General features: G+C 42.8%; 1 protein-coding gene across 2 annotated transcripts in view; it reads right to left on the reverse strand.

The window, feature by feature from the left end:
* Window positions 1–19,116, reverse strand: part of LOC115165867 (anoctamin-7-like) — a 36,984-nt gene extending 17,868 nt beyond the window's left edge. For both annotated transcript variants that reach the window (XM_029719311.1, XM_029719310.1), the window contains exons 1-18: window positions 19,054–19,116; window positions 18,684–18,898; window positions 18,056–18,185; window positions 17,559–17,758; window positions 17,235–17,342; window positions 16,985–17,121; window positions 16,783–16,840; window positions 16,504–16,614; window positions 13,943–14,108; window positions 13,552–13,642; window positions 6,660–6,756; window positions 6,331–6,474; window positions 4,102–4,239; window positions 3,673–3,771; window positions 3,367–3,469; window positions 2,906–3,017; window positions 2,772–2,826; window positions 2,531–2,628 (exon numbers count right to left, since the gene is read on the reverse strand). In XM_029719311.1, the coding sequence (XP_029575171.1) occupies window positions 2,531–2,628; window positions 2,772–2,826; window positions 2,906–3,017; window positions 3,367–3,469; window positions 3,673–3,771; window positions 4,102–4,239; window positions 6,331–6,474; window positions 6,660–6,756; window positions 13,552–13,642; window positions 13,943–14,108; window positions 16,504–16,614; window positions 16,783–16,840; window positions 16,985–17,121; window positions 17,235–17,342; window positions 17,559–17,758; window positions 18,056–18,185; window positions 18,684–18,836 (2,000 nt within the window). In that variant the 5' untranslated portion in view covers window positions 18,837–18,898; window positions 19,054–19,116. The remainder of the gene's footprint in view (window positions 1–2,530; window positions 2,629–2,771; window positions 2,827–2,905; window positions 3,018–3,366; window positions 3,470–3,672; window positions 3,772–4,101; window positions 4,240–6,330; window positions 6,475–6,659; window positions 6,757–13,551; window positions 13,643–13,942; window positions 14,109–16,503; window positions 16,615–16,782; window positions 16,841–16,984; window positions 17,122–17,234; window positions 17,343–17,558; window positions 17,759–18,055; window positions 18,186–18,683; window positions 18,899–19,053) is intronic.
* Between the last annotated feature and the right edge of the window lie 4,341 nt (window positions 19,117–23,457).

Genomic DNA, 23,457 nt, shown 5'->3' on the forward strand with positions numbered 1-23,457 from the left:
GGTCTGCAACTAAAGCACCTAGTGGGTTGAATAAACTTGGTTTGAGCTTTTTCTTGTTATCCGTTTGAGTTTTTATTCTATTTGTTCAGAACCTAACAGAAGGAATTCAAAAATCAATTTAAAACACACAGAGTAAGCACACAGAGTAAGCACACAGAGTAAGTCCATGCAACTTATTATGTGAATTGTTAAGCAAATATTTACTCCTGAACTTATTTAGGCTTGCCATAACAAAGGCGTTGAACACTTATTGACTCAAGACAGTTCAGATTTCCATTTTGAATTAATATGTAAAAATGTCTAACAACATAATTCCATTTTGACATTATAGGATATTGTGCTTAGGTCAGTGACAAACAAATCTAAATGTAATCCATTTTAAATTCAGGCTGTAACACAACCTAATATGGAAAAAGTAAAGGTGTGTGAATGGACAACAGAAGGGTTGGCTAAAGCAAAGCAAATAAATAGTACTTTCGTGCTACCAAATAAATAGTACTTTCATGGCCAAAAAGTGATACAAAGGATGACATAATCATAACTTCCAAATGTTCACCGAGTCATGGATCGATGTCAATAGTAGACTAAGGGAAAATTTGATATAAAGCTGCAGTACGTAACTTTTAGGGCGGCGTGATCAAATGAACATAGAAATGTGTGTTATAGATCTGTCATTCGCATTGAACACAAGTCTAAGAAGCGCTTGATCTGTTCTATGTACAGATCAATGATGAAACTCTGAGTGTAGCCCTATCCAGAAATCTGGCAGTGGCTTCTGATTAAATTACATTTTCACAGAACCGCTTGTTGCAATTTCGATAAGACTATCTTATTCAGATATCGGTAAGTGGACTGGACGCAGGGCATGAAAGGGATAACGAATCCAGTTGTCTGTGTCGCCTGTTTCGGGAAAGTACCTGCGTAATTGCGAACCCAGCTCACTCAGGTGCTTCGCTATATCACATTTTACATTGTCTGTGAGCTTGAGCTCATTTGCTCACAAAAAAATCATACAATGATGGAAAGACCTGTGTGTTTTCCTTGTTAATACAGACAGAAAAGGGCTCCAACTTCCTAATCATAGCCTCATTGAATATAGTTGTGGAGAGTCCCTGTAATCCTAGATTCAGATCATTCAAGCGAGAAAAAAAAATAAAAATATCGCCCATATAGGCAGGTCGTGTGAGAAACTCGTCATCATGCAAGCGGTCAGACAAGTGAAAATTATGGTCAGTAAAGAAAATTTTAAGCTTGTCTCTCAATTAAAAAAAACATTGCCCCTTGATAACCAGCGCACTTCTGTATGATGTAAAAGCGTTATGTGGTCGCTGCCCATATCATTGCATAACGCAGAAAATACACGAGAGTTCAGGAGCCTTGCTTTAACAAAGTTAACCATTTTCACTGAAGTGTCCAAAACATCTTTCAAGCGGTCAGGAATTCCCTTGGCAGCAAGAGCCTCTCGGTAGATGCTGCAGTGTACCCAAGTGGCGTCGGGAGCAACTGCTGGCACGCACGTTACCACTCCACTATGTCTCCCTGTCATGGCTTTTGCGCCATGAGTACAGATACCAACACATCTTGACCACCAAAGTCCATTTCACAAAGCTGTCCAGTACTTAAAAAATATCCTCTCATGTTGTCGTGGTTTCCAGTGGTTTGCAGAAAAGGATGTCTTCCTTAGTTGACCCCCCATAATCGTAACGGGCATATACCAGGAGCTGTGCCAGGCCCGCCACATCTGTTGACTCATCCAGCTGTAACGCATAGAATTCACTGGCTTGTATGCAAAGCAGTAATTGTTTCTAAACATCTCCTGCCATGTCACTGATGCGTCGTGAAACAGTGTTGTTTGATGAAGTCATTGTCTGTATAGTGAGCCTTTTCCCCCAGCATTGTCCCAGCCATATCTGCGGCAGCAGGAAGAATTAAGTTCTCCACAATAGTATGGGGCTTGCCTGTCCTAGCCACTCAGTAGCTCACCATATAATACGCTTCTAGACCCTTCTTATTAATGGTATCTGTTGCTTTTATAAATGTCTTACTACTCGAGAGTCGTCTTTATTCTCGCTCAAAACACTCCCATGGCTTATTTTTCAAATTGTCATGTTTCGTTTCCTGCGAGAGAGTAACAGTTAATGTTATTGGATGTTAATTATTTGACTAGGCTACCTGTATTTGACATTGTGTTGTTATTTCGTGAACACTAGATGATTTAATTTTATTTTTGGCAGTGAAACAAGGCTACTCAGGCGAGAAAAAAACCTCACCCAAATGTATAGCCCCGTTGGAAAATATGAATGTACTGTTTGAAAATGTGAAGAAAAAAATAAAAAAATATATTTTTTAAAAATGACATTTTTTTGGCATACCTTTGACAGCATTGCACTGCTCTACACTATACTTGCTTGTTTTGTCACATAAACTGAAATTAATAGAATTACTAAGTGATTTCTGCATAGTTCATCTTTAAGTGGAAGTTAGGATTCACCCCAGAGTAAGAAGTAGGATAATCAGGAAGGAAACATACGGGATGACAAACTCCTGAACATTGCTGATGAGCTGTTTCCCCACCATGATGATGAAGAGCTGCTCAGCCAGTTCAATGAGACAACCCCCTGGACCACACTGAAACACACACACACACACACACACACAGAAATGCATAACATCAATATACTGGTACACACTTACATCTGGTAAAATGAAAATGTCTGTATGAGAACATGGCTCTTTGTATGCAAAATGGGTTGTAATTTCTGAAAACTTACATCTTCATTTCTCATGCCAAGCAAGGTACCATAGTGTCCAGGATAACCCACAAACCTGCCAATAGAATAGGGTTTTCAAACCAGCCAGATACCTGTTGCATCATCTAACAATAAACACTACCTTCCATTCTCACCTTCCCTTGAAGAATGCCACATAGAAAGGAGAGGAGTAGAAGTTGACAAACTGGAATACAAACACCTTGAAGGTAAATGCATCTTCGTACTGGGTCTGTGTTCTGTGCATCTCTGTCCAAACATCCCAAAACAATCAAATCAAACAATAAAAAAATCTTTAAACAAATATGAATCCATGAAAGTAAGAGAAAAATCTTTGAGGGTAATATTATGCATTAAATGTACTTTACAGGTATCCAAATGCATATGCTGTACTGTAATGACACCCCCACTTTCAATATACTACTTGGTGCTTAAATGGTCTTCACACTTATCTGATAGACAATGTTTTTTCTTTTAGGCCACTGTGATTGATGTAGACGCTTAATCTAAGTCCAAGGAAGTGGATTTCCCTGTGGGTAGATGTATTAGGTGGAAGTGTATTGGCTGAGGCAGAGGTGTCTGAGGGTCGTGTTCTTACCCCATTTAGTGAGCTGCAGTGCCAACGCAGTATAGACCTGCCCCATCAGCAGAATCAGGGCCAGATTCACCATACTGCTGGAGATATTAGCAATGTTCCCTGCCTGAGGGAACAAACACACACACACACAGAGAGAAAACCTAAGCTAATGTATCCAAGATAATGTATCAATCCAAGCTAATGTACAGCACCTGCTAGCATTAGCTACATGCAGGATGTCAGCCAGCCATTATCAGGTGTTTTGAAGGGTATTCTGATCCAGTGTCAGCAGCTTTATTTATCAGAGCAGAGTGTATTGTACTGTACCTGAGTGCGCAGCACAAAACTGCCTGTGCGGTACATCATCACACTCACTATCCCACGGTACATAATCACTGACACCAGGAAAATCATAACCACACACAGCTGGGGACAGGGGTAGAAAGAACAAAGAGGAGTGAGAAGAATACAACAATTATTAGTCCAACTACACCTTATTTACACACGTGTGTCTCAAATGCAGTACACTAAAATGGCATCCTTTCCTGGCCTTTTCCTCATCAGTAGGGTATGACGTTTTGCCAACTCGTTTAGTCATTGAAGCGCTTTGAGATTCTTTGAAAAGCTCTAAGTTGAAATAATAATTATTGTCATGTCAGTGACAGATCTGGGACCCGGCTACCCCTGACGTATTCCGCCACGAAAAAAAAAGCATAGAACAAAGGACACCAAAGAGAGTAAAACTCAGTGTCTTACCATGATGATGATGACCATAGAGCCAGTGAGCATGCGGGACAGCCGTGCCTTCTCTGGGAAGTAGGGCTCTTTCACTCCCGTTACTGGGTTGTACTCTATAGAAGGAGCCATGGCTGCAAACTCAGGCCGCGGACGCTCCTAGATACACACACACACACCAATGGGGGACATATGTTCAGTGGTGTAAAGTACTTAAGTAAAAATACTTTAAAGTGCTACTTAAGTAGTTTTTTGAGGTGTCTATACTTTACTATTTATATTTTTGCCAACTTTGACTTTTACTCCACTACATTCCCAAAGAAAATAATGTACTTTTTACTCCATACATTTTCCCTGACACACAAAAGTACTCATTACATTTAGAATGCTTAGCAGGACTGGTAAATGGTCCAATTCATGCACTTGTCAAGACAACATCCCTGGTCATCCCTACTATCTCTGATCTGGTGGACTCACTAAACTCAAATGTTTCATTTGTAAATCATGTCGGAGTGTGCCCCTGGCTATCCGTAAAAAAAGAAAAAAAAGAAAATCATGCCGTTTGTTTAATATAAGGAATGTGAAATGATTTATACTTTTGGTTCCTAAGTATATTTTAGCAATTACATTTACTTTTGATACTTAAGTATATTTAAAAACAAATACTTTTAGACTTTGACTGATGTCATCGCCGTGTGTTTAGGTGGCAGGGAAGTCAGGCACAGGAGAAACCAACTTGGTATCACTGGAGTTGTTTTAATAAAATAATAAACACACAACGAACTCCAAAACCAAAATGTACTACACTACTACAAAATACATGACACAAAATAACATACAAACAATCTCGGACATGGACATGAGGGGAAACAGAGGGTTAAATACACAACAGGTAATGAATGGGATTGGAACCAGGTGTGTGTGAAAACAAGACAAAACCAATGGATAATGAAAAATGGATCAGTGATGGCTAGAAGACCGATGACGTCGACCGCCGAGCACCACGCGAACAAGGAGGGGCATCGACTTCGGCAGAAGTTGTGACAACTGAAGTACATACAGTACACTGAACAAAAATATAAACGCAACATGCAACAATTTCAAAGATTTAACTGAGTTGCAGTTCATATAAGGAAATCCGTCAATTGAAATAAATTAATTAGGCTCTAATCTATGGATTTCACATGACTTGGAATACAGATATGCATCTGCTCGTCACAGATACCTTTAAAAAAAAAAGTAGGGGCGTGGATCAGAAAACCAGTCAGTATCTGGCGTGACCACCATTTCTCTCATGCAGCGCGACATCTCCTTTGCATACAGTTGCTCAGGCTGTTGATTGTGGCCTGTGGAATGTTGTCCCAGTCCTCTTCAATGGCTGTGTGAAGTTTCTGGATATTGGTGGGAACTAGAACACGCTGTCGTACTTTGTCGATCCAAGGTATCCCAAACATGCTCAATAGGTGACATGTCTGGTGAGTATGTAGGCCACGGAAGAACTGGGACATTTTCAGCTTTCAGGAATTGTGTACAGATCCTTGTGACATGGGGTCGTGCATTATCTTGCTGAAACATGAGGAGACGGCGGCAGATGAATGGCACAACAATGGGCTTCAGGATCTCGTCACGGCATCTATGTGCATTCAAATTGCCATTGACAAAATGCAATTGTGTCTGTTGTCCGTAGCTTATGCCTGCCCATACCATAACCCCACCACCACCATGGGGCACTCTGTCCAAAACATCGACATCAGCAAATCGGTTACGAAGTCGGCTACAATGCTGAACTGCAGTCAGATCAAGACCCTGGTAAGGATGACAAGCACGCATGTGAAATAAGAAATAAGCTTTTTGAGTGTATGGAACATTTCTGGGATCTTTTAATTCAGCTCATGAAAACATGGGACCAACACTTTCCATGTTGCGTTTATATATTTGTTCAGTATAGTATTTTACTGGGCGACTTTCACTTTTACTTGAGTCATTTTCTATGACAATTGGATACTTTTTCCACCACTGCATATGTTAACAAAGCAGTCTCCATATCTGTGAACTATACTACAGTAAAACTGGATAAAGATGTGCCCTTGCTCAAGAACTGGGTTATTTTACAAATATGTGACAAATCATGTGAAATGAGGCTCAACTTAGTTTTGTTGATTCTCTGTTTTTATAGTATGTACGGTAACACATATCACAGAATTATGAAAGAATAGAAATTTAAATGAATGAATTGGCTATTATCCAGACCTCTTCCTCCTGGAAGTCCATGCAGTCCCAGTGGTGAGCCAGGGTGGCCATCTTGCGTTTCCAGTACTCCAGGAAGGTGACAGCCCAAAAGGACATGAACACACTGAAGAAGACTGTCCCGGGGTGGTCAAAGAGGTAGCCCACCTACCAACACATACACACAACATGGGCCTGTCATCTATGGATTCATTATAGTGGGACGGCTAAGCTATCCATAATGATTGTTCATTATTGTGATAAAAGCAACACATTAGGCATAGCGGTTTGAATAGGCACATCAAACAGTCACTCACACCCCCTTGTTACTGTAAATGTCCAGCATACAATACCTTAGCCATGGGGCAGATATCAGACATGTTCCAGGGCTTGCAGGTCTTACAGAGAGGACACATCAGGTAGCTGCCCCCACTATTACAGATCTCCTTGCTGTGGACAGTCAGACACACAATCACAGACACAGACTTCACTACTTTTAGTCCAGGCTGTGTCTGAAATGGCACCCTATTTCCTATATACAGATGTTGAATCTTAATTTGACCCATTTAGTTGCAGTAGGAAAATAATCCTGAAGCAGGAGGATTTTAATACCTGAAAACATATTTAGAATCGATGCCAGGGGGCAGCTGGAAGCAGTGTTTGTGTCCAATGCAGTACCGTACCTACATTGAACCTTATGTAAGGTAGGTGCAGGCTGCAGTGCGTCTCTTGTGAATTCTTATGTGGATTATAATAAATTGACATATTTGGAGGGGGTATATGTCGTTTTCCTTACGGAAAATCCGTTTTTTTTAAATCAATCATTTTATTCAATCAATCATATGTTCAAGGCAAGCAATTGTGCCTGTGTGGTCTAGCAGTTTACCCGACACACATATGCCAGAGTTGGCATGGGTTCGAATCCGGCCCACTGCCCTTTGACTCATGGATGAATGTCTATTTTTGAAACATTAATTCTGCGTGGTTACAGGGTTAATTCCGCGTGGTTAAAAAAGGGTTAAAAAAAAAACAACACAAAAGGTTAACAGTTTAGGCATTAATTCCGAGCGGTTAAGGTTAGGGGCGGGCTATGGTTTGGGGAAGGCTTAAAACAGTGCATTTGGAAAGTATTCACAACCCCTCCCTTTTTCCACATTTTGTTACATTACAGCCTTATTCTAAAATGGATTAAATAAAAACATATCCTCAGTAATTTACACACAATAACCCATAATGACAAAGCAAAAACAGGTTTTTATAAATGTTTGCACATTTATAAAAAATATAAAAAATAAATCACTTTGTATTTATCCTTTATTTAACTAGGCAAGTCAGTTAAGAACAAATTATTATTTACAATGATGGCCTACCGGGGAACAGTGGGTTAACTGCCTTGTTCAGGAGCAGAACGACGGATTTTTACCTTGTCAGCTCGGCGATTCGATCCAGTAACCTTTCGGTTACTGGCCCAACGCTCTAATCACTAGGTTACCTGCCGCCCCAATCAATACTTATTTACATAAGTATTCAGACACTTTGCTATGAGACTCGAAATTGAGCTCAAGTGTATCCTGTTTCCATTGATCATCCTTGAGATGTTTCAACAACTTCAATGGAGTCCACCTTTGGTAAATTCAATTGATTGGACATGATTTGGAAAGGCACACACCTGCTCTGACAGTGCATGTCAGAGCAAAAACCAAGCCATGAGGTCAAAGGAATTGTCCGTAGAGCTCCTAGATTGTGTGGAGGCACAGATCTGGGGAAAGGTACCCAAAAAATGTCTACAGCATTGAAGGTCTCCAAGAACACAGTGGCCTCCATCATTCTAGTCAGGATCGAGGGAAAGGGGGGCCTCCCGAGTGGCGCAGCAGTCTAAGGCACTGCAGTGCATAGGCATCACTACAGATCTGGGTTCGATCCTAGGCTGTGTCGCAGCCAGCCACGACCGGGAGACCAATGATGCAATGTACAATTGGCCCAGCGTCGTCCGGGTTAGGAGAGGGTTTGGCCGGCCAGGATGTCACTGTCCCATCACGCTCTAGCGACTCCTGTGGCGGGCCGGGCGCATGCACGTTGACACGGTTGCCAGTTGTACGGTGTTTCCTCCGACACATTGGTGCGGCTGGCATTCCAGGTAAAGCAGGCAGTGTTTCAAGAAGCAGTGCGGCTTGGCAGGGTCGTGTTTCGGAGGACGCATGGCTCTTGACCGTCACCTCTCCCGAGCCCGTAAACTCACTTACTTGACAACTTCCTTCACTTGATTTGGTCCACCGCAAGCCTCCGGACCCTCTGCAATTGCGTGACACCCTCTGTACGGAGCCTCCTGACCACATTTCCCGATCAAGCATAAATCGGCTTTAGTGCTTGCATTGTGACCTGCCTTAGTGATGTGGTCTAAGCAGCACCACGTATTATGGATACACTGACAAGATACTTGTCTCTCCGCCCTAACAATGGTAGTCGCTGTCCACAAAGCGGCACGGCGGGCTGTCTAGTTCCCGCCTGTCCTTTGTTTGGATTGATGGATATATGTCCTTATTTTAATACTTTTTTGAATTTTCGATGAGGGTTGTTGATATCAACCGCCTGTATTCAACTGAGAGAGATGCTATTAGCCTTCCATGAATATGCACAGGCATCTCAAGACAACTCCAATATAAAGTGTTTTTTCTAAAAGTTGCTGGGATGTCACATATACTACTTATATCAGTACACTCGTAACAACCTCAGCACTACGAAACTTCTATTAGATCAAATAAACCTTACATAGCAAGCAAATACATCATTACATTTTTTTGTTGACCAAATTTGACACTCTCCTTGACCTCCATACAAAAATGTCTCTCTTGTTGAGCGAAAGAAACAAAACAATGTCACCTACTGGAGAACACAGATTTTTGGCCGAGATGGGTCTCTCGCTTTGCCTCTTCCTCTCTGGCAGTGCTCTCTGGCTCCGAGCTTCGTGAGTTCGTGTCCAGTGCTGGGCGATCTAGTGACAAACCTGAGCCTGCATTAGGCCCACACGTTAATTGCATTTATTTCAATGTTTTCAAGAAGTAAATCGAATAGTCTGACAATTTACACATCAGAGAAGAGTGTCTCAGCTCAACAAAATCGTCTTTGAATGAGCTCAAATAGGCTCAAAGGTTCCAGATGACTGTGTGATCACGCTCTCCGTAGCCGATGTGAGCAAGACCTTTAAACAGGTCAACAATCACAAGGCCGTGGGGCCAGACGCATTACCAGGACGTGTACCCAGAGCATGCGCAAACCAACTGGCAAGTGTCTTCACTGACATTTTCAACCTCTCCCTGGCCGAGTCTGTAATACCTACATGTTTCAAGCAGACCACCATAGTCCCTGTGCCCAATAAAGTGAAGGTAACCTGCCTAAATGACTACCGACCCATAGCACTCACGTCTGTAGCCATGAAGTGCTTTGAAAGGCTGGTCATGGCTCACATCAACACCATCACACTGCCTTGTCCCCCTCAGGAGACTGAAAAGATTTGGCTTGGGTCCCCAGATCCTCAAAACTTTCTACAGCTGCACCATCGAGAGAATCCTGACCGTTTGCATCACCGCCTGGTACGGCAACTGCTCGACATCCGACCGTAAGGCGCTACAGAGGGTAATGCGTACAGCTCAGTACATCACTGGGGCCAAGCTTCCTGCCATCCAGGACCTATATACTAGGCAGTGTCGGAGAAAGGCCCAAAAATTGTCAAAGACCCCAGTAACCCAAGTCATAGAATGTTCTCTCTGCTACCACACGGCAAGCGGTACCGGAGCGCCAAGTCTAGGTCCAAAAGACTCCTTAACATTTTCTACCCCCAAGCCATAAGACTGCTGAACAACTAATCAAATGGGCACCTGGACTATTTGCATTAACCCCCTCCCCCCCACTCGGTAGCGGTACCCCATGTATATAGCTTCATTATTGTTATTTTATTGTTTTACTTTTTTTATTTTTTACTTTAGTTTATTTAGTAAATATTTTTCATTGTTGGTTGAGGGCTTGTAAGTAAGCATTTCACGTTAAGGTCTACACCTGTTGTATTCAGCGCATGTGACAAATAAAATTTGATTTGATTAACATCACAGCTTTATGAAATAAAATATTAAATCCACACAATACAGGCTTTTAATCCACACCAAAGACCATAACTAAATGAACAAATGATACATAGCCTAATTATAAAACGTGGGCAAGCATCCACACCGGAGGAAATTTTATCGTTCTGTGTCTGTCAATCAACTGATGTCCAAAATCAGCTCATCAACTCAGCCAGGGAAACACAAACAGTAGCCTATTATTGGTTTTCCCATCTTTTAGTATGTGACAATGATAGGCTAACGGGTAGCTTATTGGAATATAATCAAATAACAAGGTGGCACTAGATTATCGCCAGCTGATGTCTCATTAAGCCATCAATAAGCGCTAAATTCACCAGCACAGTTGACCTCAATTGCAACCATTATTGGCCACCTCATTACCACTCCCTAAAAGATGATGTTGGTGTTACCTAGTCCTGCTTGTGTAGCGGATATGAGTCGGTCATGGTCATGTGATGAGGTAGCCCCGCCTGCAAACTTCAAAACCAGTGGCTGCAGTCCAAACACTTAAAAGACACACCCTCGTCCACTTATGCCTTTGGGGGAATCCCCGTCGCCATCTTGGAGGGTGATCCAAATGAATAGCCAAGCAAGAGAAGTTTGCAACGTAAGCCCCTCAGCCCTCGTTTTTAGTCGGCTTTGCGAGTGTACAATTATGTTCACTCCGGGGCCTGAAACTCCCCATAATTCAATTCGCCATGACTGTACGTCCGCTAAGAAAAGTCAGCGAAAACTTAAAAGCAACATAAGTTCGAAATGTTGCTACTACGTGAAAAGAAAATATGTTTTTGTGTTTTGGAAATTGTAGAAATAAAACATTTTTCTTCTTCAGAAGTTCCAGCTAGGCAGGCTAGCGTTAGTTAGCTCATGTATGATAGCTATCATACAGTAGGTGTATATTGATAATTAAATATTTAATATAAGTAGACATGCAATCATAATTGACTGTAGCGCATATAAAGCACCCACAAGTTACTGGCTGAAAAAACAATAATTGCGGGATGAACGAGTGACGAATTTCCGGCCAAGGGTGGTTTATTTAAAAATCATTCCTGCCTCCCTCGCCCCTTGCCCTGCAAGTGTATACTCATCACAAGTCATGATACGTCATCAGAAGTGTCCACTTCATTTGAGGGCTGAGGGGATAGGGTGTGTCTTTTAAGTTTTTGGACCGCAACCCCAGTTTGCTTTTGGCTGAAGAGTCTAAAACCATCTAAGATGTTGATTGCTCCTGTGGGAAACCCGGGTTCATATCCCGCGTGTTACACTTGCAATAAAAGTCTTTCAAGATATGTTTTCCCTCTGGTTGGTGTTGATATCTGAACAACTTAGCCCTTTCTGAACACACTAAAGGCGATTGACATTCATTCCGTACAATAGAAAAAACTGCCCGACACTGTATGAATGGAAACTAATGTTGGTGTAGCCTACTGTTATTATTTTATTTGTTTCCTATTTATGTTATTCAAAAGTTTCTGGTATGGTCATTTCTTATTAACATCGGGTGTAAAATATCCCTGGACTGTCCATATTTGAAATGTGTAACTTAATCAAGTCAATGGGAGGAATTTAGTTAGTTGTGCCAGAAGGGCATTGGCCGGAATTGAACCCAAGCTGACATGGTAGGCCTATGTGTATGCACTGAAGACAGCAACCCTAACCGCTAGACCCCAGGCCACAACTGAACTCAATTTTGAAAGTTAATTCATGACATTAGGATACACTTGACACTTCTATGTTGTACCCTAGTGGAGATCGATATCTATCTTGTGTTATTAAGCTATATAAAACAACATTTGTTGATGTGTATGGCTGCATTTCAGGTAAAAAAGTAATAGGACCTAAGCATATTTGAGCGAGAGCGAATACTATTTTGATAGCAAGCCCTGATCCCAATGACTCGACCTCCCCCGCTTTGAGAGAAGGAGAAATGCAAATGTACATAAAAACAAGGCTCATTTGAATTTTCTGATGCAGCAGGAAAATTCTCTGCATCAAAATAGTGATCAAGTTAAGATCCGACATCTGTAGGGCACTACTTTATTATTAAGTAGTGCACTATAGTGGATAGAGTGCAATTTCAGACACAACCCCAGTCTGCATTTGCATGTAATGCAAAGATTATTATCCCTTGATTTCCTGCTACACAATACATTATCCGAGACTAAAGCTCTCTGGCTTTTATACAGTACAGTGATAGATAGCACTAATCCACAATGAACAGAAGAATGTACACTAATGCCCTTGGGCCTGTAAGAGGCTCAATGCTATTCTTCCTTCTCTCTATTATTTCATCTTTAGTCTCACTTTCTCCATGTTCACTCTTTATGTAAATCTTCTGTGATTCATCACCAAGCCATCAAACACTGATACCTGAGGAAGCAATTATCAGCATCTTGCCATGGAAACAGATTTGAGACGGAAAACACTGACCATAATTTTTTTCTCCCCCTAACACACACACATAGACACAAACACGGACACACATGCGAGTGTACGCAAGCACACACACGTCTTACTATACTTGTGAGGACTTTTTGGGGACCAACAATTGATTCCCATTCCAAATTCTATTTTCCTTAACCCAGAATTTAACCCTAACCTTAACCCCTAATCCTGACCCTAACTCCTAAACCTAACTCCTAATCCTAACCTTAACCCTAACAGCTAAGCCTAAAATAGCCTTTTTATTTTGAATTGAGGACAGGAAAAATGTCCTCACTTCTCAGAATTTTAGTTGGTTTGCTATTCTTGTGAGGACTTCTGGTACTCACAAGTATAGTAAAATGCACACACACACACTCACACTCACACAGCACAGTGAAGCAATGCAACAGACTAAGTGCTGCATGAGTACACTGAAGAGAACTCTTGTGGGTAATGCATTATGTCTGAGCAGCCTGCGTGACATTTGCAGAGCCACAGACTGTGCCTTACACTAGGCCACTCTGTTGCATAAATTATACTGGTACAACATCACTTTGATCCAGCTTTTCGTCTCTATTCATAGTAAAGATGTATAATCTGACCTCTATACTGTACAGTTTTCAAACCATGAACCTTGATTACAGCCAAAGAAATGAATCTGTTAGAAAAGCATTGTAAGTGAAGGAGTTTCAGGACTCACGCAGGAGTGTTGGTCCCCATGGACATGACTCCTGACACAAAGACAAAGACCCCCACCACCGCCGCTGGGAGCAGCCAGGCTGTGTAGAAGCCTACAGAGGAGGACCAGAGAGACAAAAACCTCCTCAAAAACTCTCTATGTCAAACAATACAATGGGGGTAACTCACAAAACTGTACTGTTGTGGTAAATTGACCACATATCATAAGTGAAAAGATATTGATATCTCTTTCATCTAAGTCTTCTTAAGTATGATGCTTGCCACTAAATCTAAAAATGTTCTGATGTGTGTTCAGTTTCATAACCCCCCCACCCCAAAGTATGACCATAAAAGCAGTACAGAACAAAATATTGGTACTGTATCAGATGTACTATATGAGGAATCCTGCTTACCCAGCCAGGCAAAGTAAAGGGCTATTTTCTCTCCAAAGTATTCTCTGATGTGGTCAAGTGGCTGGTACTTGTACCATTTAGACCAGCGGGCCCAATACTGGAACAAGACCTGCCTCTGGTTCAGCTCATCTGGACGCACCTCAAACTCTGGCAGCTCAAAGGGGCCCTAACAAACATACACGTACATACACACATTTAACAACGACTGGTGTACTAGGCAGATGTCTTTGTGTGTGGCGGTTAGGGCTGTCCCCGACAAAAAAAAATTGTGGTTGACTGAGAAGCGTCCTGATCTGTTTTTAATGTATTTTTCCATATATACAGTGCATTCGGAAAGTGTTCAGACCCCTTGACTTTTTCCACATTTTGTTACGTTACAGCCTTATTCTAAAATGGATTAAACATATACATCTACACACAATACCCCATAATAACAAAGCGAAAAAAATATATACATTTATTTTGGCAAATGTATTTAAAATAAAAAACAGAAATACCTTATTTACATAGGTATTCAGACCCTTTGCTATGAGACACGCAATTGAGCTCAGGTGCATCCTGTTTTCATTGATCATCATTGAGATGTTTCAACAACTTGATTGGAGTTCACCTGTGGTAAATTCAATTGATTGGACATGATTTGGAAAGGCACACACCTGTCTGTATAAGGTCCCACAGTTGACAATACATGTCAGAGCAAAAAACAAGCCATGAGGTCAAAGGAATTGTCCATAGCTCTCTGAGAGAGGATTGTGTTCTCTGGTTTAAAGAAACCAAGATGTAACTTTTTTTTATTATAAAAATGTTTTGGGCCTGAACAAGCGTCACATCTGGAGGAGACCTGGCACCATCCCTACGGTGAAGCATGGGGGTGGTATCATCATTCTGTGGGGAAGTTTTTCAGCGGCAGGGACTGGGAGACTAGTCATGATCGAGGGAAAGATGAACGGAGCAAAGTGCAGAGAGATCCCTGATGAAATCCTGCTCCAGAGCGCTCAGGCCCAGGCTGGGGAGAAGGTTCACCTTCCAACAGGACAGCGTTCCTAAGCACACAGCTAAGACTACGCAGGAGTGGCTTTGGGACTTGAAGGCCGGACTTGAATCCGATCAAACATCTCTGGAGAGACCTGAAAATAGCTGTGCAGCGACGCTCCTCATCCAACCTGACAGAGCTTGAGAGGATCTGCAGAGAAGAATGGGAGAAACTCTCCAAATACAGGTGTGCCAAGCTTGTAGCGTTATATCCAAGAAGACTCGAGGCTGTAATCGCTGCCAAAGGTGCTTCAACAAAGTACTGTGTAAAGGGTCTGAATACTTATGTAAATGCCATATTTCAGTTCTTTATTTTTAATACACTTGCAAAAATGTCTAAACTTGTTTTTGCTTTGTCATTATGGGATATTGTGTTTAGATTGATGGGGGGAAACAATTTAATCAATTTTAGAATAAGACTAACGTAACAACGTGTGGAAAAAGTCAAGGGGTCTGAATACTGTCCGAATGCACTGTATACAGACACACCCTATGTGTTAGTATAAAATCAACTATATATGCACCGAACTTGTCTGATGCTTTAAGTACACTGTTTCATTAAATAATTAAGACACACAAATGACTCAAGAAAGAGCCCGATGGTCACACTGTGTTAAAAAAAAAATCCAGCGAGTGCCTGTGTGACTGGCCCACGTTGTCTTGATCTCCTCCCTACTGCAGCGAAAAGGCACCACAGCACAGCAAGTGTTTATTGCGCTGTCCGTGCTGGAGCTGCAACATAATTTCAGCCATTTAGTTACTTACTTGTTTCTGACTGAAAAGTTCTGTTACCGAAATCCCTAATTTATTTAGGAAAAACATTCCCTATTCCCTCAACCCTTGCACTCTGAGTGAAATTGCTCGATCCAACATTTTGCCATTGCATGAGGCTTGGTGCTCACAGAATCAGTAGGCTATTTAACAAACACAGAAGGCAACAGAAGCAAGATCTGCCTTATTTCTGTACATATATATGGATGATTTATAAAGTCAGACACAATTTAACAGTTAGGCTATTGATTATAGACCTACTTAAGTTGGAGATTCCTCTTGTCTCAATTTTCTAAGACAATTAGGCTAAGGTTGTTTCCTCATCTCTGTTGCTGCTGCCTCCGTCATATTGTTCTCAATCCTAATACGCTGGTTAATTTTGCTACTATGCACATAGCAACATAGGGAAAGACACCAAATCTACAGTGCACTGAAGATTGTTTCAGAACTGCGGACAACGACCGTACCCAAACGGGAGAAAGCGCATTAAAATAATATTAGATTTATTAGTGTTGTACCATTATTTGTACATAATATAATCATATACAATTTCATTATCACATGTCTTAGAGTGATGGACTGTGCCATCCCCGTGGCCTCCGCAATGGATTAGTCCACTGAGACAGGCGTTAATCAGACAGGTGTCTTGTGCCCCATGCAAAAAAAAAATATATATAAATCTCGGTCGACCAACAGTCTATCGACCAGTCAACTAATGGTGTCAGCCCTAGCGGCGGTACATTAAGAATGTCTCTGACCTCATGCAAGGGAAACGCTGCAGTGTATGCCCCCTCGTTGAGCAGTCGAGCCACGCCCACCTCCGCTCTCTTCCTCTTGCCGTACACCGTCCTCGCCAGAAGCTCATACACCTGCCATGGACAGCCAATTGGCCATATGAGAATGACAGTCTGAAGTAAAGCATTTCTGACCACATATAGGTAGGCCTATGTACAGTACAGTATGTCCATCTATTCCTGGTGTACATCCATCATTATCCAACAAATGGGTAAAGACACAACGTCAATGGATGCACTCACTATACGGTGTCTCTGTGTGTTAGTAAAGTAGGTGTCATGGTTCTCACAGCCGAGGAACCTGAGAAGTGACAAACAGAGCGAGGTTAAACCTGTAGTCATTTACACACGTACGGTAACAGGGTCTTTTAATAAGGTCAGCACGCAATGTGAGGATTCACAATCAAAACCGATATCAGGAAGTTTCCGGGATGTATTGACTCACTTCTCCATCTTTGACTTGCGAAAGGCACAAGTGTAGTAGTCCAGTGGCCTGTTTGGCAAGGACTCCGCCATGACGTTGGGAATGTATAGTTTCCGAAGGATCCGGTCAGAGGTGTTGAAGTTTGGGTTTGGTTGGGCCTGCGACACAAAAACAACATTCTCCGTAACACTCCACACACCATAGTATCGGGTTTACCATATTTTGCACTACTGTATTTTGCACTGTCATAAAGTGTAGTGTTAGCACTGACCTGTAGGGGTGCTCTTAGAATGAGCTCCTCTGCGTAATACACCAACACATCCCAAGGGGCGCTCAGTTTCAGATAATGGATGGTTTTTTTCTCACTCGCCGTCTCCTCCTAGTGCCAAACATCAATCATTACAGAACATTCACAAAATTATTAATTATATGGTACAGTGTGCTGCCGCATACAAGCATTATTAGATTGACCAGTAAGACTGTCAACAGAGCATTAGCATTAAGAAGGAACGATTGTTATTGGGAAAGTAGAAACACTAGATTTAACCACTAAGTCTTGTGGAGCTAGGTGAGTTAGTAGTGTATATTATATTACCTTTTCCAGCAGTATGCCGGCATTCTGCAGGTTTTGGGTGAATTTGTCCCTCCATCGAGCCAGCTGAGCCTTTCTCCGCTCAGACCTGCTGCTCCCCTCCTCTGCCCTGGCTCCGACCTCCTCCGGACCACTGGTCTCAGATTGGCCCCTCCATCTGGAGCGATGCTTTCTCGGTTTCACCTCCCATACTAGAACAAAGTCTGATTCAGAATCAGTCAGACAAAGCCACAGGTTAAAGTTTGATTGGTGGCTTGTTCTTTATACTGTCTGTTACCAGGGATCTGCCACTCTGTTCCTGGAAAGCTACTGGGTGTGCAGGCTTTTATTCCAGACCTGCACTAACACACCTGATTCAAAAGATTAAGGCCCAAAGTGAAGACCATAATTATTTCATTATTTGAAAAAAGGTGATTTTAGTGCTGCGGTGGAAACATTCAAGTCAAGCAACTTCAAGTAAAATGTAATACTGTATAGATATACAGAAAGCCTAAAAGCACCTATTTTGGTTCTTCCATCTCTAAAGTAGTTCCCCCCTAGTGGTTGTTCCGGTCGGCTACTCGGTTTATCACAGTGTATATAGATGGGGTCATCCTCATCATCTTCAGAAGAAGCCGCTGCAGCTGAAAGCTGAAAATATTTCCGTTATATAATGTATATCAATATAATGTCCATTTACATAGCAGATAAATAAATAGGACAGAAAAATGGCTGTAATGACATAGTGAAACCTAATTATTGTGTCCTCGTGTTACTATTTTATTTGTATTCTTATTTTTAAACTCTGCATTGCTGGGAAGGGCTCTTAAGCAAGCATTTCACGGTAAAGTCTACACCAGTTGTATTCGACAAATAAAATGTGACTTTGATTTGGAACGAGCTGTAGCTATTGCAATAGGCTACAGCACAAAAGCTTTATTCGCAATATTGATAAAATAACATTCTAGTCAAAATGAAAACACTGCTTTTAGGGAAAATAATTTTTCCCAACTATGAAGAGAAAGCTTGAAGTCAAATCAGCGCTAACCCCCATTCGAGATGCACTGCAACATTCAACATTCTAGGTAAGTCATCATCAGAGTAGCAACAGGATGAGACCAAATCAGGGAGGGAGTGGGGGACACTTACATTTCTTGGTGGGATGAAACCCCCGTTCTGCAGACTCCCATAGCTGTCTGTGGTTTGGGGTTCGCCCCGATTGCCCGTCACGTAATCCAGATCGAGCAGCACCTCCCTGTCACCTCCTGTGGCCAGGAGCAACTCTGAACCCTTCCTCAGCATGTTGAAGAAGATGAGGAGGGTCTGCGAGTGTCAGTCTGTAGTCAGTCAGTCTGCTTAGAGAACTACGGAACACAACATTCATGCATAAACATACAAACTGTATGTCACATGTACCGTATATATACACGCAAACTCTGATGAAGGTATTCATGCAGTGTTGTCATGCAGGTTCATTAATTAATTGCTATCACTCAAAATTAAGAGGAAAAATGTATACATTATTCCAGCAAGAGATGGAGGAGTGGAGGGGTGAAATGACAGGATACTTCTACCTCAGTGGAGAGGGGGCTGGGAATAGGAGAGAATAACGGGTGGATCTGCAGTAATCTCTGTCTCTCTCTATCTCCTCCTCTCCACAGGGAGAGAGCCGAACAGAGTAGGATACCGTAATCCTCCCAGAAAAGAGGCATCTGAGTTTTGCTCCATCCCTCTCAGCAGAGGGCCCCGTGCCAATAAATAATCTAACACCCACAAAGGGAGAGGACCAGCATTATTTTAGGGGTGGTGATGGATGTAGGGCATATGAAAGGGGAAGGAACTTATCCGATCTTCCTGTCGGAGTGTACTGCCCCAATCTTAATTAATACACACATTGTGTGTGTTGGTTCTCGCACTGGTACACACTCATGAATAATAGGGGGTGATGGGGGGGTACATTTAGAATTGTATTACGTTCCCCGTTAGCTGACACGATAACGTCAACTAATCTACGTGGGCTTCAACACAGAAGGGGAGAAGCGGTCGAGGGGGAGACAGTGTCAGTGTACGTTCCACTCAAACTGGGACTCCTGCTTTTACTACAGATGAGGAAAGACAGATCCTTTGTGCTCATTAAAAAACAATGAGTAAGTAGTTACCATGACACCAACCACCAGCCAAGATTGAGGAAACTTGCCAAAGCTTACACGGCGCAACTGCATTCTCATGCATTCTTCTGCATTCTCATGCATTCTTCTGCATTCTCATGCATTCTTCTGCATTCTTCTGCATTCTCATGCATTCTTCTGCATTCTCATGCATTCTTCTGCATTCTTCTGCATTCTTCTGCATTCTCATGCATTCTTCTGCATTCTCATGCATTCTTCTGCATTCTCATGCATTCTTCTGCATTCTCATGCATTCTCATGCATTCTGCATTCTCATGCATTCTTCTGCATTCTCATGCATTCTTCTGCATTCTTCTGCATTCTCATGCATTCTTCTGCATTCTCATGTGTCAGAAGGAGCTCCTTGTTTCCAGTAAGTCACAAACTGGTTCATGATTCCTGAATGTTACAAGTTGCTGCATTTCCTGAAAGGTAACATTACAGTTGCTAAACTTCTTGCTGAACTGTTGTTATAAACCACAGTATTTATAATTTCTTTATTCACTCTGACAAAATTGCCACTAAGCCGTGGAAAAGGGAACAGATCAGCTGTCCAGTCTGTTTGAACACCCTGACAGACCTTACAATTCTTTGAAGTGGACACAACTTCTGCATCAGAAAATGCTGGGATGAGAGTGGAAGCAGCAGCACTGAGGTTTCCTGCTGCCCCTACTGCCGGGAGACGTTCAGCAGGCGCCCCACACTGACCAAGAAGTCAATGCTGGAAAAGATGGTGGAGAAGCTGAGGAAGATGACTCTACTTGATCGCCCTCTTGGTTATCCGTACGCCAGTCCTGACATGTTTACTCTTGTAGGGTCCAGGAGGAAGGCAAAGGCTGTCAGGAGTGTAAGTGGTCCTACTGCCTGTCTCAATTTAGAGCCCATCTGAATGTCCCTCTGTTACAGAGCACATTCTGGTGGGTGTGGTGGTCGAGGAGCTGCAGCTGGAGAAGCTGTGTCCCCAGCATGACAAACTGCTGGCCATGTACTGCAGACTTGAAAGGTGTATCTGTTCTCTGTGTGCAGCCGAGGAACACAAATGTCACCAAACTGCTGAGATGGAACAGGTGGGTTTCCATAACCAAAGGACATGTGTATGTGGAATGTCAGAAAATGATTGTCAGCGAATAGCTCCATGAACAAGCCCTCTAAATGCCCAACTGGAAAAGTGAAAGTAAATTATAGGTGGTTGGAACGAGAGTGGTAGGTATAACAGTTCTGTCTAATACACCCAACATGAGACTCAAAATGTGGGTCAGTATGGTCATGTAACATATAACATGTAACATATTGGGGTGTTAATCCCTACAAACTGAAATGTATGGATTTGGTTGTGGTTTGTTCCCAAAGGATCTCCTGGCAGTGGAACAGAGAAGAAAAAAAGTAGACAACATTACTGAGCCACCATTCAGCTTGCCAGTGGAGGCTCATCCAGGGAGGAGGATGGTCCTCCTCATTAACATACTACACTGCTCCAAAAAATAAAGGGAACACTTAAACAACACATCCGAGATCTGAATGAAATAAATAATCTTATTAAATACTTTTTTCTTTACATAGTTGAATGTGCTGACAACAAAATCAGACAAAAATAATCAATGGAAATCCAATTTATCAACCCATGGAGGTCTGGATTTGGAGTCACACTCAAAATTAAAGTGGAAAACCACACTACAGGCTGATCCAACTTTGATGTAATGTCCTTAAAACAAGTCAAAATGAGGCTCAGTAGTGTGTGTGGCCTCCACGTGCCTGTATGACCTCCCCACAACGCCTGGGCATGCTCCTGATGAGGTGGCGGATGGTCTCCTGAGGGATCTCCTCCCAGACCTGGACTAAAGCATCCGCCAACTCCTGGACAGTCTGTGGTGCAACGTGGCGTTGGTGGATGGAGCGAGACATGATGTCCCAGATGTGCTCAATTGGATTCAGGTCTGGGGAACGGGCGGGCCAGTCCATAGCATCAATGCCTTCCTCTTGCAGGAACTGCTGACACACTCCAGCCACATGAGGTCTAGCATTGTCTTGCATTAGGAGGAACCCAAGGCCAACCGCACCAGCATATGGTCTCACAAGGGGTCTGAGGATCTCATCTCGGTACCTAACGGCAGTCAGGCTACCTCTGGCGAGCACATGGAGGGCTGTGCGGCCCCCCAAAGAAATGCCACCCCACACCATGACTGACCCACCACCAAACCGGTCATGCTGGAGGATGTTGCAGGCAGCAGAACGTTCTCCACGGCGTCTCCAGACTCTGTCACATGTGCTCAGTGTGAACCTGCTTTCATCTGTGTAGAGCACAGGGCGCCAGTGGCGAATTTGCCAATCTTGGTGTTCTCTGGCAAATGCCAAACGTCCTGCACGGTGTTGGGCTGTAAGCACAACCCCCACCTGTGGACATCGGGCCCTCATACCACCCTCATGGAGTCTGTTTCTGACCGTTTGAGCAGACACATGCACATTTGTGGCCTGCTGGAGGTCATTTTGCGGGGCTCTTGCAGTGCTCCTCCTGCTCCTCCTTGCACAAAGGCGGAGGTAGCGGTCCTGCTGCTGGGTTGTTGCCCTCCTACGGCCTCCTCCACGTCTCCTGATGTACTGGCCTGTCTCCTGGTAGCGCCTCCATGCTCTGGACACTACGCTGACAGACACAGCAAACCTTCTTGCCACAGCTCGCATTGATGTGCCATCCTGGATGAGCTGCACTACCTGAGCCACTTGTGTGGGTTGTAGACTCCGTCTCATGCTACCACTAGAGTGAAAGCACCGCCAGCATTCAAAAGTGACCAAAACATCAGCCAGGAAGCATAGGAACTGAGAAGTGGTCTGTGGTCACCACCTGCTGAACCACTCCTTTATTGGGGGTGTCTTGCTTATTGCCTATAATTTCCACCTGTTGTCTATTCCATTTGCACAATAGCATGTGAAATTTATTGTCAATCAGTGTTGCTTCCTAAGTGGACAGTTTGATTTTGGAGTTACATTGTGTTGTTTAAGTGTTCCCTTTATTTTTTTGAGCAGTGTATATGTTACACATTAGACACCTGGGGATGACAAAATAATAGACTGAAAAAAAGGATAGTATAGTATAATCTAAATGAGAAACTCTAGTTAACCAACTGCAATCAACTACACATTTTTAAGACATCATTGAGGATAATTGGCAGAATCTACCGCACACCCAAAACCGATTAATGAAGGTGCTGGAGGCTAAATGCAAAACTGGAGAAAATGGGGAAAGTCTCCAAATTGTCGTTTTAGAGAATTTGTCAGTACGTCCTAGCGGCTTCACAACCGCAGACCATGTGTAACCACGCCAGCCCAGAACCTCCACATCCGGCCTCTTCACCTCCAGGATCATCTGAGACCCACCACCCGGACAGCTGATGAAACTTAGTTGTATTTCTGTCTGTAATAAAGCCTTTTTGTGGGGAAAAACTCATTCCCAGGCCCACACATGACTCCTGCATGCTTTGTTGACTATGAACTTTCTTGTTTACCCAACCGTGGGACAGACTGTTTGTTCCCACACTCTGGACTCTGACTCTGTATTGGTTACACGGACTCATGGCCTCCCATCCTATTTTAACCACCTCTCGCCGGCTTTGTATTCATGTTACCTGATGAAATAGATGTATAATATGATCTTGTTGCCATCTAATGCACATTCAAATGTCATAAATCAACATTGCAGAGCTCTCCCTGTCCTCTGCCGTGCCTTGATTCTACTGTTGCTATCCCCAATTCTGAGATGTGCT

The sequence above is a fragment of the Salmo trutta genome, chromosome 28 (genome assembly GCF_901001165.1).
Source record: "Salmo trutta chromosome 28, fSalTru1.1, whole genome shotgun sequence".
Taxonomy (NCBI): Eukaryota; Metazoa; Chordata; class Actinopteri; order Salmoniformes; family Salmonidae; genus Salmo; species Salmo trutta.